The sequence below is a fragment of the Lampris incognitus genome, chromosome 10 (genome assembly GCF_029633865.1).
Source record: "Lampris incognitus isolate fLamInc1 chromosome 10, fLamInc1.hap2, whole genome shotgun sequence".
Classification (NCBI taxonomy): Eukaryota; Metazoa; Chordata; class Actinopteri; order Lampriformes; family Lampridae; genus Lampris; species Lampris incognitus.
In genome coordinates, this window is record NC_079220.1 from 59,731,612 (window position 1) to 59,746,256 (window position 14,645).

The 14,645-nt window shown below is 49.9% G+C and overlaps 1 protein-coding gene across 1 annotated transcript; it reads left to right on the top strand.

Moving 5' to 3' along the window:
- Nucleotides 1-5,437: 5,437 nt before the first annotated feature.
- Nucleotides 5,438-9,706, top strand: tob1a (transducer of ERBB2, 1a). The gene is made up of 2 exons (XM_056287616.1): nt 5,438-5,642; nt 7,393-9,706. The coding sequence occupies exon 2, from the start codon at nt 7,634-7,636 to the stop codon at nt 8,651-8,653; it is 1,020 nt and encodes a 339-aa protein (XP_056143591.1). The 5' UTR covers nt 5,438-5,642; nt 7,393-7,633; the 3' UTR covers nt 8,654-9,706.
- Nucleotides 9,707-14,645: the final 4,939 nt, after the last annotated feature.

Sequence of the window (14,645 nt, forward strand, 5' to 3'; positions counted from 1 at the left end):
GGTTCGCTACATTGGTGTCAGAAGTGATGGAGAGACCTTGAGGCCACTGGAAGCGTGTGTGCCCAGAGGCGGGGGGGGGGGGGGCTGGTATGCTGAAGCGCGGGGATGCGCTTCCTGAAGGAGCGGGTAGTGTACCATGCATGGATAAATAGACTCGCCCTGGCTAACGGGTCCGACCCTTTAGTCAGCTGGTTAACGTTGTCACCCGTGGTGTGGGAAACCCGGGTTCGTGTCCCAGCTGCGGCGGATTCTGGGCTGCCCCCTGAATTCGCTACATTGGTGGACAATAACAATTAGGCCAGTAGCAGTGTACAGAATGAAGACCATGAGCGGTCTCAGTCCCTTTCACCTTGCACTTCATTTCGTACAATAGGAAAGCGGCACAGAATGACAAAGGCCATCTAGGACAGACCTGTCAGTGAATCACCTAAATGATGCAGCCCTGTTTATCCATCCACCCATCCATCCATTCATTTTCCGAACCGCTTATCCTGCTGTCAGGGTCGTGGGGATGCTGGAGCCTATCCCAGTAGTCACTGGGCAGCAGGCGGGGAGACACCCTGGACAGGCCGCCAGACCATCACACAGGGCCCACACACACACACACACATATTCATACGTAGGGGTAATTTAGTATGGCCGATTCACCTGAAACCCACACAGACACTGGAAGAACATGCAAACTCCACACAGAGGACGCCCCGGACTACCCCGGGGCTCCAACCCAGGACCTTCTTGCTGTGAGGCGACTGCGCTAACCACTGCACCACCGTGCCGCCACCCTGTTTATCCATTATTGCTAATGTAACTGATGCGGATGGATCTGTCTGGGTTGGCTGTTCACTGGCACCAGGATAGCTGTCCTGGAAGCTGGACCTAGGAAAGCCCTGAAAGAGCAATGGGCTGCTGTTTTCTTGAGTCATAAGGCCATAAAGTGTTGTCCCTGATGTTAATACAGCCATCTTACAGTGGCAATGCCCATGAAAAAGCAGACTTACATCTGTCTTATGTCAGTTACTCTGTGTGCAGCTACTGGTGGCTAGCCTGTGTTAACTAATGCCTACTGATGGCTAGCCTGTGTTAGCTAACGCTTACTGATGGCTAGCCTGTGTTAGCTAACACCTACTGATGGCTAGCCTGTGTTAGCTAACGCCTACTGATGGCTAGCCTGTGTTAGCTAACGCCTGCTGATGGCTAGCCTGTGTTAGCTAACGCTTACTGATGGCTAGCCTGTGTTAGCTAACACCTACTGATGGCTAGCCTGTGTTAGCTAACGCCTACTGATGGCTAGCCTGTATTAGCTAACGCCTACTGATGGCTAGCCTGTGTTAGCTAACGCCTGCTGATGGCTAGCCTGTGTTAGCTAATGCCTTGACAGAGTGCTGGCTACAGTCTGCTGTGATCCATGTCTAGATCCCTGCTGGTAGAATTAGCCTTTTAAGCCTGGGGCCAGTCCAGGAGGACAGATTGGGTCAGTCTGTCAAGGATATCAGCTCGGGAAAGTGCTTGTGTGGAAGTGATTAGCTCTGACGTTAATCAGCCATTAAACTAAAGCTTCGCAAAAGTGTCTGGCTGACTGAAGCACTGTCTGGAAGCTGTTCAGCGGCTGCAGTGAAAAGATGAGCAGAAGAACAAGAAAAACAAAAACCAAGTCTTCAACCATTACTTGGGAGATTCCAGGATGCTTAAGTGTAAGGATTTTTAATGTGGGATAAATTATAGTTTCTCTTATATCATATTTCCCATCGTCAGTATGCATTTCCACAATTCATTGGCCTTCTGGCTGCTCTGAAACGCTTTGGAAGAGTTTCATTCCAAACACATATTTTTATAAAAAAAACAAAAAGTCACTTTTCAGTCAGTGCTCGGTACTTCTTAAAAATCTTAGTACTGAATACAGTACGTTTATAACTTGAGTAACACGTATGCGAGCATTTTGATTTAGTAATTGGATGACATACGTAGTCATAAAAAAACCATGTTGCATCTTTGATGAAAAAAACCCCTCTCCGTTTTGATAGGGAAACGCGGCATGATGATCTGCCCCATGTGAGCACATCTCCCTCAGCAACAGAGTGTCCTCCCCCTCCTCTCCGTTCTCCTCCGTCTCCCTCTCTCTGTGTCTCGCCCACCCTCTCATTTGCTGTTCAGAGGGGAGCAGAAGCATCTGTCTATTGTGAGGGACCCAGGGCGCTCCGCAACGTCGTGTTAAGTAATAACCGCCGGTGACGTCAAAGGCTCTCCGCCTGAGCTGGAATGAGGGACGGAGGGAGGAGGAGGAGGAGGAGGAAGGACGAGGGGAGCGCGCAAGAGCCATGCAGCCAATCGTGAGAATCCTCCTTCTGCCCGTGTGTCCGTATGTGTCGGTCGGTCCACCTGCATCTGCGTGTCAATACTGTTGATATTCAGTACGCGTCACCGGCGTTTGTTTATGCATAAGCCTAAAAGAGCCCGTGTGATGTGATTTCTGCTGTGGCGGTCTGCGCCAACGCCAGCGTACATCACAGCAGTGTTGTTGTTTTTTGTTCCTTGGTGACTCAACTGCCTCATTTTGATTGATTTGGAAAGATACAGACACTGTTCATCGTGCAGTGCTGTGCATTTCTGCACAGTGCCAGCCCCTCCGTGTTGCTCAGTGCAGTTCTGCACACTATCGTCCTGCCACACGGACCTGCGGTGTTGCGGGCCTGGAGCCAGAGCAGTGTCTGCTCATCCTCCTCTGTCACTGTGAGATCAAGTTTGTTTTGGTTTTTTACAGGAACATTATAGGACGGTCTGGAGACAACAGCTACCTCTGGTGCACTATTTCCCCCACTGGCACTGTTGTTTGTTTTTGAAGGTGACCTTGAATCATTTTGAGTGGACTTATTGAAATTGGTCATTTCTTTTCTGTAGACAAAACCGGGACCTTAAAAGGAGGCACTTATTGGTGGTGCTGGCTGATACCGACCCTGAATGTAACGGCTTCACGAGTTAAACTATGGGAGAGCGTCGCAAATGGGCTACGAAAGTTCCACATTTGTTTTCATTTTGACCCTTGCCCCTCACTCTCATTTCTAGAGTCAAAGCCCAGATTCTTTTTGAGGACTGAGTGGGGATTAGGGCTCTTAAAGGGTTACACTCCCTAATGGGAACATGTTACAGAAGTGGCAGCGAGTGTAGGATGTATTAGGGGATTACGCCCTAAGACAATATAACGGCCTCGGCTTGTCTCACTGTCGCTGCTGCCCTGTCAGGTGAGGTCTGTTTGTTATATGAGCATGCTATGCACTCACTCATGAAAATTGCATATCAATAAATAACCATAAATAGCGGCACCATGCATTAAAAGCAGTAGTCCCAGTGTAATATCATCGCTATGGTATGGGTGGAGGTGTGACATTGGATTGCTCTGAGGTGTTTGTAGTAAAAACAGCCCTGGATGGCCTCATCAGGACTGTGGGGCTACAAGTGTCACGAACAGCCAACCTGCTCTCTTTCCCATTGATTTGTAGTCTGGCCTAGTTGATGAATCTGGCTCCATAGGAAGACTTAAAGCCGTAGTCTTCTCTTTAGTCTGCCTCTGCCTGTCATTGTCTGCCCCTCTTATCCAGTCCTGACTTTTCCATAGCAGCCCTTTCACCAGGTACGTCATTGCCTGGTGTGAGCAAACCCAAGACTTTCAAGAATGTATAAAGGTCCACGGTAAATCTACTTCCAGTGGTCCAGCAGCTTCCTCTCACCACCTCAGACAGCTGCTGTGATGTCAGAAGTACAGGCTGTCTCGTCATGTGCAGAATGGTGGACACTGATGGTGAAATGATGTATTTGAAGCATACATTAGAGCAAAGTAGAAGAATGTAATCCATCCATCCATCTCTTATCCAAACCACAGGGCCCTCACACACACACACACACACACATATACCTAGGGACAATGTAGTACGGCTGAGTCACCTGACCTACATGTCTTTGGACTGTGGGAGGAAACCGGAGCCCCCGGAGGAAACCCACACAGACACGGGGAGAACATGCAAACTCCACTCAGAGGACGACCCGGGACCACCCCCAGGGTTGGACTACCCCGGGGCTCGAACCCAGAACCTTCTTGCTGTGAGGCGACCGTGCTAACCACTGCGCCACCATTCCACCTTAAAGAACATAATTACAAAGACTATTAATGAAAAGAAAAGAAAAACGTTCAAGCTGACTTGCCATGATACCTGATGTTTCCCAAGGCAAATGGTGCGTCGAGGTCTAATCATTCAAGCTAAGTGTGTGTGGTGGGGTAGAAGACATGGGAAATACTGCCCCTATTTATACACGATCTGTCGAGCTCTGTAGCATATGCTTCCAGCAAATCCATTACTCACATTGCCTCATCAGTGCAGGATTTAATACCTCTGTATACACGTTAGGTCTTCTTTTCTGTTGCACACTGTAAGGGGATAGATACCGTCAATACCAGCGCTGCTTGAACTTGATGTGACGCAACTTCACGGGTCTATGTAAAACACATGGCGTGCGTGGCGTTTCTCTTTAAACCTTATCAGCGCTGTGAGGCCACCTATGCTATGACGCAAGAGCCGACATCAGCACCTTGGATACGGACACGCCACTCACCGCGGGGCTCCTGCCCCGTTTTGGACCAATCAGCGTGTGTGTTTTGCAGATGGCGCTAAGCGCCGCCCACACTCCGCTTCCCGGCGTAAGGAGTCCGCTGTGGGAATCTCCTTCCCCGGCAGATGCGCGCAGGCGTGTGTTGGTCCGCAGTTTATTTTCTGTTGTCCACTCGGAGGGTTTTACCGAGGAAACACTAGTATACCTTCCCAAAGTCTGCTCCGCGGCGTTCGCCGCTTTCCAGCAAACAGGAATCGCCGCGTCTTTCTGCACAGATTCGTCCCAATGTCTCGTATGTGACTGTTGTGAACAATAACAAGTGCTGTCGAGTAATGTCGGACTCGTCCTTTCAGCCGCACTCCCTGAATAACCGGTCAAGAGCTGCGAGGCGCCCGCCCGCCCGCCCGGCTGGGAGGAGGGCGGCCTGTCTGGGCTCCAAAATGACACAGTCCCCTTGTTTGGTAGCTGGGAAAGTAACTGCGTGTTCAGGACCGCCGGTCCTGCTCTTCTCTTCACGGGGAATTATTCCCGTCTCCTGCCGTCAGCCCCAGCGCCGCCCAACCCAGCGCCGCGCCGCGCCGCGCCGGCCTGTCGTGACGCAAGCCTTAATGTTATGGGCGTCTCTTCATGTCATATGTCTTGGAGTGACATTACACCTCAGCCAATCAGTATCCGAGACTAGCCAACGTCCGTGAGGCGGGATTAGTCTAACCGACCAATCGTAGCGCCCCGTATTGTTTTTGCCCGTGTGACCGCATCACCGCCTCCCTCGTGCCCGTGGCGGAGGGAGGCTATAAATACAGGGGAGCGGCGGCGGTAGTGGGACGAAGTTGTAAAACTCCCGAGGAGGAGGGAGCGACGCTGCCGAGAGGACACCGCGAAAGATCCCAACGCCGCCGAGCCTCCCGAACCACACGGACTGGAATACTCTTTTGTAATGCCGACAATCTCTTGCCCGTGAAGAAACGTGTTTATACCCCACTCTCTTTTTTCTATTTGCACTACCGCTACTTCCAAACTACTGAGAAGCCTTTGACGACAGCGTAAGTATGTGCGCCGCCCGCCTGTGCTGCCACGCTGTGGACCGCTGCCGCCTGCTGTCTGGCTTGTTCGGAACCCGTCCTAACCCTTATTCGCTGGCCACTTGCTCGCTGCCGGGCGGCTCGCTGCCGGGCGGCTGGCCGGCCGGCTGGCTGGTTGGTTGGCTGGCTGGCCGGCCGGCCGGCTGGCTGGTTGGTTGGTTGGCTGGCTGGCTGGCTGGCTGGTTGGTTGGTTGGCTGGCTGGCTGGCTGGCTTCAGCTTGATGTGTTAAGCTGATTTGCTGCGTCAGTCCGCGGAGTTGGGGAGGGGTGTGTGTGTGTGTGTGTGTGTGTGTGTGTGTATATATATATATATATATATATATATATATATGTGTGTGTGTGTGTGTGTGTTTGTTTGTGTTTGCTCTTCCACCGAGGCGGTTCTGCTGGTCTTCATAGGGACAGTTGGACGAGGCATGCAGTGGTTTTTGTCCTTTTGGGCGGTTCCGTTCATTTACACGGTAACTTTTACGGACGTGTAGAATTGGGGTGAGAACAAAAACCCAAACCAAAGCCAGCGACGCCGTCTTCGGCCCCGGCCTTCATGTAACCCAGGGGCCGGTCCCTGAATGTGGCAGGGTGATGTCGACTCCACCACGGAATCTTTGCTAACCTCCACCCGGCGGTGTAACGCCACCGAGGCAGGGCGCCGCTGCAGTCCTGCCAGCTCTCGATTCGGCGGTGTTTACGACATGGCGGACAAGCCAGGGCGGCGAGCCCGGGGACGGAGCCGATACCGAGCGTTCAAGCCCACAAACACGACGCTTGTCGTGTCCTGCGGGCCGCGGCTGCTGCTGCCTGCAGCGTGCCCGTCCCTTGCCCGCAGCGTGCCCGTCCCCTGCCCGCAGCGTGCCCGTCCCCTGCCCGCAGCGTGCCCGTCCCCTGCCCGCAGCGTGCCCGTCCCCTGCCCGCAGCGTGCCCGTCCCCCTGCACTTCTGGACTGTGTTGTATGTTAAGTACATGGCGTGGCTGAGTTAGTCCGACCAGCGCGTCAGTTTGCAGACTGCCCCCCCCCTCTCTGCCTCCCTGCCTCCCTGCCCCCCTTCTCTCTCTGCCTCCCTGCCCCCCCCCCTCCTCTGCCTCTGTGCCTGTGGCAGGCGGTCCGGTATTATGTAAGGCGACACCGGAGTCACGATGCCGGCCTCCCGGGTAAAGGCTGAAGTAAAGCCCGGCTAGCCGAGGCAGGGGGACAGACGCAGCGTGTCATCAACAAACGCGACCGTCGGGCTTGGTGTTGTGCGACGCACCGTCCTTATTGGCTGTCGTCGCCACTCTAGTTATTACTTATTTTCATGGTAGCCATGTTGCAATAACAGCAGCTTGCTGCTTAGGTGTGTGTTCGTGCAGATTAAAGGGTTATATTTTTGTACATGCAACGAAGCCCTTCAAAACCGCTTTATCCAATCCGGTCAGCAAAGGGTTAAGTGTTAAAGAGCGTTTTTACCCCCCTCCCCACCCCCACCCCCACCCCACCCCCCATACAAAGCCGGCTGTCGTGCGCTCAGCCACCGAGTGAGAGATGAGGGAGAGCTGCTGTGAGCGTGGTATAGAAAGATAACAAGCTGGGAAGATAAATAGACCCGTAGGATGTCTCAAAACTCACAGAGATAAACATGCTGATGAAAGTTGTTTATTTTTTTCCATTTATCAAATTGAGACACTAGTTTTTTTTTTTCCTTGCCTAATTCTGGCACTTTCCTAATTGTTGCAGGAGGAACACGATAACACCCAGTGGAAGGACACAACCTCTACAAAGCCAGCACTTTTTTGATTTTCGAGCCCGTTTCAACTGAGTTCTAGTTCCTCATTTTGCCCGGTGTCAGCCCAACACTTTGCCCAGTCTGGAGAGCCTTTGTGCTGCCCACCACGGATAAACAAAGCAGACCCAGTGGACGCGCTCGAGGCCAGATACACTTAGTCTCCAAACGCCTGGTGAATTTCAGCAGTCAGCTATGCAGCTTGAAATCCAAGTAGCTCTCAACTTCATCATTTCATACCTGTACAACAAGCTGCCAAGGCGGCGGGTCAACATTTTTGGCGAGGAGCTGGAACGGCAGCTGAAGCAGAAATATGAAGGACACTGGTACCCAGACAAGCCATACAAGGGCTCAGGATTCAGATGCATCCACGTGGGGGAGAAGGTGGACCCTGTGGTGGAGAAGGCAGCCCAAGAGAGCGGGTTGGACATTGAGGATGTTCGCAACAACTTGCCCCAGGACCTCAGTGTTTGGATTGACCCCTTTGAGGTGTCCTACCAGATTGGGGAAAAGGGACCTGTCAAGGTGCTCTATGTTGATGACAGCAATGAAAGTGGAGCTACTAGCGTGGGTCTGGACCTTGACAAGGAGATCAAGAACAGTTTCAACCCTGATGCGCAGGTCTTCATGCCTATCACTGAGCCTGTGAATGGCGCCTCTCCTGCCTCCAGCTCGCCTTCACCCCCCTTCGGCCACTCTGCAGCCGTCAGCCCCACCTTTATGCCCCGATCTACCCAGCCTTTGACCTTCACAACTGCCACCTTTGCTGCTACCAAGTTCGGCTCCACTAAGATGAAGAGCAGCGGCCGCAACAACAACAATGGCGGCAGCACTGCTGGGAGCAAGGTGGCACGTACCTCCCCCACCAACCTAGGCCTGAATGTGAACAGCCTCCTAAAGCAGAAAGCCATCTCCACCTCCATGCACTCTCTGTATGGGCTGGGTCTGGGCGCGCAGCAGCACCAGAAGCCCTCCGCCCTGTCCCCTAATGCCAAGGAGTTTGTGTTTCCCAACCTGCAGAGCCAGGGCAGCCCAAGTGCCCTCTTCCCCGGGGACAGCTCGCTCAGCCTCAGCCCACTGCAGTACAGTAATGCCTTCGATATGTTTGCGGCCTATGGTGGCCTCAATGACAAGTCTCTTATGGAAGGCTTGAATTTCAGCTTGAACAACATGCAGTATTCTAACCAGCAATTCCAGCCAGTTATGGCCAACTAGTTAATATCAAGGTACTATTTCTGCTTCTACTACAGGCAGAAATGAGCAGATATATGATAGGGCAAAAAACACACTCGTACATGCACATTTTAAAAAACCTGGAAAAAAAAAAAAGAAGAAAAGGTCAGAATGTCAAGGAAATAAAGTGACTTGTCACCTGTAAGATCTTTGTTACAAGTCCAAGAGCATGAGCCTGGGGGTGAAACACTTTGCCCTCTTGAGTTGTACCTTTTATTTTTTATTTTCCTCTTAATGATTAAGCTTGTAGTACAAGAAGTCCAAGCTTGGTTACCCAAACTTCAACATGCGTCTTTGTTTTGTTTTTGTTTTTTATTTTTTTTGCCAACCAAGCACAAAATGATTTTTTTACGTGACTTAAGATATATATATATATATACACACACACACACACATATATATACACACACACACATATATATATACACACACACACAAAAGAAGAAAAAACAAGTCATGGCCTCTTTTCAGTATTTAAAACATATAACTGGACACCGCCAATTTTCAAGAAAGTGGCATAAATGAGATTTCCTGGTCTTTTTTCTAATTGTATAATTTAATTTAGTACAGAGTTTGTAAAATATCAGAGTATCTATTGTTTCTACGACATGGTATTGCATTTATATCTTTTTACTACTCCAGTGATCCGTGATGGCTGCAGCGACTTTATGTTATTTCTTTTTTTATTGAAATTGTAAAATGAAACCATCTTTAAAAAAAACACAGAAAAAACACAAAAACATTGACTATTCTAAAGATTGTCTACAGAATATTCCATAGTGGTGGGATTTAAGAATATTTGCTTTTTTTGAAAAACATAAGAGTTGTATTTTCTGTTAAGAGTTTAAAGATTTTTGCTATATTATGGACAAAATGTAATCGTATATTAATTTTGTACCTACATTGTGCAATACTTGATAAAACAAAAACGGTATAACAAAAGTATTTGGAGTCAGTGTCTTAAATGTTAAGAGGGACTGATAGTTTATTAAGTTTGTATTAAAAAGCTTGAAATAATGTTCGGTGTTGTGTTTTGTGTCGGTGTGGTGGTTAGCGGGCTGGCTGGGGTGTGTTGGGCTGATGCTGACAGTGTTTCTAGGGTAGCAGAACATGTCGGGGTGTGTTCTGTACTCTGTCTTGCAGGGAATGGATATGAGTTGGTCTGTTTTTTTTGGGGGGGGTTTGAGCCCACCACAGCGCAACATATATATTTAAGTACAACTATTTTGTATTTGGTGAAGGGGGTTTTGACATCGTCCATGATGCTCCTGATAGCTTATCCAAATTTAAAGGCGAACCGGTTTCTTGCTCCACAACTTACTCTGTGTCGCCCAATCGTGAAGATCATAGATGCAAGGTAGAGGTCATACAGTTTCTAAAGCGTCTAGGTTTAGCATGCGTTTATGTAATGTTGTGGCCTGTAGACCGACATTTTTCCAAGATTATGCTAAAACACCACATCTTTACGAACATCGTATGTGCCGCTGCCTTCAACACAGGCAGGTCGTATGTGCTGCCTTCAACACGGGCAGGTCGTATGTGTTGCCTTCAGCACGGGCAGGTCATATGTGCTGCCTTCAACACAGGCAGGTCATATGTGCTGCCTTCAACACGGGCAGGTCGTATGTGCTGCCTTCAGCACAGGCAGGTCGTATGTGCTGCCTTCAACACAGGCAGGTCATATGTGCTGCCTTCAACACGGGCAGGTCATATGTGCTGCTTTCAACACGGGCAGGTCATATGTGTTGCCTTCAACACGGGCAGGTCATATGTGCCGCCTTCAACACAGGCAGGTCGTATGTGTTGCCTTCAGCACGGGCAGGTCATATGTGTTGCCTTCAACACAGGCAGGTCATATGTGTTGCCTTCAACACAGGCAGGTCATATGTGCTGCCTTCAACACAGACAGGTCGTATGTGCTGCCTTCAACACGGGCAGGTCGTATGTGTTGCCTTCAGCACGGGCGGGACATCTCTTGATAAACGGCCCTGAGCCACAGTTTATATAACACAACTGGTGTCAGCTGGCGGTAAACTCTTGAGCCCAGTTAGTGGATGTATGGATAGCAGTCACAATCATGCTGAGGTGCTGATGACCTACTGATCCTAGACAGTTTTCACTTGTACTCACTCTTGCGCTAGCTAACGCCTGAGGTCCACATGCTGAACTACTGGGACTTGCCTGTCACCTGTCACAAAGACTCCAGGCTGGTGCTGCTTAACTGGATGCGGGTTGTGTTGTTTGGCTGAAAATACAGATCACAAAGAAAATAAAAATGATTGTAAAATAAGGACCATCTGTTTTAAAGACCCCTTACTTGAGCTAGTTTACCAGAACTGGTTGTGTTTTTCAACTGGTGCACACAAATGTGCCGTCAGAGCTGACGAGGTGTGCCCTGGAAAAAAAGTCTAAATATCATTTAAAACGTAATATTTACGTCTAAAATTGAATAACTTCAAATTCGTGTCGATGGAGCTGAGCTCTTGTGTTGAAATTTCAAAATTGTGCGCTAGTTGTTGGTTTCTGGGTTGTAGTGTGTTGCGCGAATTTTTTCCAGAATAGGAAGTGTGCCGTGGCATAGATCAGGTTGTAGGTCTTTCTCTTCAGTACTCATGGCCACTTTGGCAATCAAATAGTTTTGAGTGGATGTGTGAGACACTCACCCTGCCGATGAGTCTTTGAGCAAATACGCTAACGGTTTAATGCAGGCTGAACATTCTTTCACCGAGCTTGCACTTGGGTCACTCCAAGGAGAGGCGTGAAGGAAAAGAACACTTCATGAAAAACATAAAAACAACAAGGGTAGCAGTCATGACCCAACATAAAGGACGTGCTGTAACACACCGGACAACATGCTCGAAACTGGTGGGGAGTGTATACGTAGCTACAGTGGCTACAGACACCCATGTTATAACGGCAGGTTTTCAGGATGCAAAAAAATAAAAAAAATAAAATTAAATTAAAGCAAGATAAATCATGTCAGGCTTTGAAATTGCAGTCTATAAAAATAAAGTGGAAAACAATCAGAAACATTTTAGGGGAAAAATGCAAAACTTAGAGTAGCCTGGTTGCATAAGTGTGCACACGCCTAACTAAACCTTTGTTGAAACATCTTAGCAGTTTTCCTACAGCGCTCAAGTCTTTTTGGGTAAGAGTATCAGCTTGGTACATCTTGACTTGGCAATATTTTCCCAATCTTGCATGTAAAAATGTTCTAGATCCATCCAGCTGTGCGGGTGTCTCTGCACAGCCCTCTTCAGGCCACCCCACAGATGTTCTGTTGGATTCAGGTCTGGGCTCTGGCTGGGCCTTTCCAAAACAATCTTCTTTTGGTGAAGCCGTTCCTTTGTTGATTTGGGTGTATGCTTTGGGTCGTTGTCGTGCTGAAAGGGGAAATTCCTCCTCTTCTTTAGCTTTCTAGCAGATGCCTGAAGGTTTTGCACCAGAATCAACAGGTATTTGGAGCTATTCATGATTCTCTCCACCTTGACTAAAGCCCCAGTTCCAGCTGAAGGATCCCGCCAGCCTGATGCTGCCACCACCATGCGTCACCGTGGGTACGGTGTTCTTATGGTGATGTGCTGTGTTGTTTTGTGCCAAGCATCCATCCATCCATCCATTATCCAAACCGCTTATCCTGCTGTCAGGGTCGCGGGGATGCTAGAGCCTATCCCAGCAGTCACTGGGCAGGAGGCGGGGAGACACCCTGGACAGGCCGCCAGGCCATCACAGAGCCCACACACACACACACACACACACACACACACACACACACACAGGGACAATTTAGTACGGCTGAGTCACCTGACCTACATGTCTTTGGACTGTGGGAGGAAACCGGAGCCCCCGGAGGAAACCCACACAGACACGGGAAGAACATGCAAACTCCACACAGAGGACGACCCGGGACCACCCCCAAGGTTGGACTACCTCGGGGCTCGAACCTAGAACCTTCTTGCCTTTAGGCAACCGCGCTAAATGTGTCATAATATTCTGAGCCCAAAACACATCTAAACTACTATATCTGCGGCTGGGATCGCCAGTTCGAATCCCCGTGTTACCTCCGGCTTGGTTGGGCGTCCCTACAGACACAATTGGCCGTGTCTGCGGGTGGGAAGCTGGATGTGGGTGTGTGTCCTGATCACTGCACTAGCGCCTCCTCTGGTCGGTCAGGGTGCCTGTTCAGGGGGGAGGGGGGACTGGGGGGAATAGCGGGATCCTCCCACGTGCTACGTCCCCCTGGGGGAACTCCTCATTGTCAGGTGAAAAGAAGCACTGGTGACTCCACATGTATGGGAGGAGGCATGTGGTAGTCTGCAGCCCTCCCCAGATCAGCAGAGGGGGTGGAGCAGAGACCGGGACGGCTCAGAAGAGTGGGGTAATTGGCCGGGCACAATTGGGAAGAAAAAGGGGGCGGGGATTATATATATATATATAAAACTACAGCTTTATCGGTCCTCAAAGTCCTTAAAGGATTTTGGCAGTTGCGCTGTTTTCAGAGAAACGCAACTTAAACGGTACCCTGTCAGAAATCCCTAATTTTTTTTCCAAGGTTGAAATGAATCATCCCATTGAGCATCCTTATTTTTGAATATCTTTACTTAATCATACATTTACTGACCTACTATGGCTCAGTGGTCCAGTGGTTAGCACTGTTACCTCACAGCAAGAAGGTCCTGGGTTCGAACCCCGGTCCTATCTGTGTGGAGTTTGCATGCTGTCCTCGTGTCTGCGTGGGTTTCCTCCGGGTGCTCCGGGTTCCTCCCACCATCAAAAATACATGCATTTACATTACATTACATTACATTACATTACATTACATTACAGTCATTTAGCCGACGCTTTTATCCAAAGCGACTTACAATAAGTGCATCATTTAACGTAGGAAATCAGGGGAACTACTAGTCATCAGAGGTCATAAGTACATCTAAACAAGCATCTAAGAACAAAACCAGCGCTAAAGTAAAAGCGCAAGAAAGAGATTTTCTTTGTGTAAATGAGTGAATACAATAAGTGCTAAGAACAAGTAACAGGGTAGTAGTTCTTGAAGAGGTGAGTTTTCAACCTGCTCCGAAAGATGGGCAGCGACTCCGCTGTCCTGACATCAGTGGGGAGTTCATTCCACCACTGATGTCAGGACAGAAAAGAGCCGTGACCGGGTCAATCGGCAGCAAGGGCCTCTGAGCGACGGGGCAACCAGGCGTCCCGAGGCAGCAGAGCGAAGTGGTGGGGCGGGTGTAGGGCTTGACCATGGCCTGGAGACAGGAAGGAGCTGTTCCTTTCACTGCCCTGTAGGCTAGCACCAGACTCTTAAACTGGATGCGAGCAGCTACTGGGAGCCAGTGTAGGGACATGAGAAGGGGAGTTGTGTGGGAGAACTTAGGGCGGTTGAACATCAGACGAGCTGCAGCTTTCTGAACAAGTTCCAGAGGTCTGATGGCCGACGCCGGGGCGCCAGCAAGGAGGGAGTTGCCGTAGTCCAGCCGGGAGATGACCAGAGTCTGGATGAGCACCTGTGCCATCTTGTCGGTGAGGAATGGGTGAATCCTCCGGATGTTATAGAGGAGAAATCTGCAGGAGCGAGCAACCGATGCAACGTTTGCAGCAAACGACAGTTGGTCGTCCAGGATCACACCCAGATTCCTCACAGTCCGAGTTGGCGTCACCACGGTGTTGTCAATGGTGATGGCCGGGTCTCGGTGCGGGCAACCTTTTCCTGGGAGGAACATCAGCTCAGTCTTGTCCAGATTGAGCTTCAGGTGGTGTGTCACCATCCACTCCGAGATGTCAGACAAGCACGCAGCAATGCGTGTCTCTATTTGTGTGTCAGAGGGAGGGAAGGACAAGATCAGCTGGGTGTCATCAGCATAACAATGGTAAGAGAAGTCATGCGAGCGAATAACAGAACACAGGGATGTCGTGTACAGGGAGAACAGGAGAGGACCCAGAACCGAACCTTGTGGAATGCCTGTAG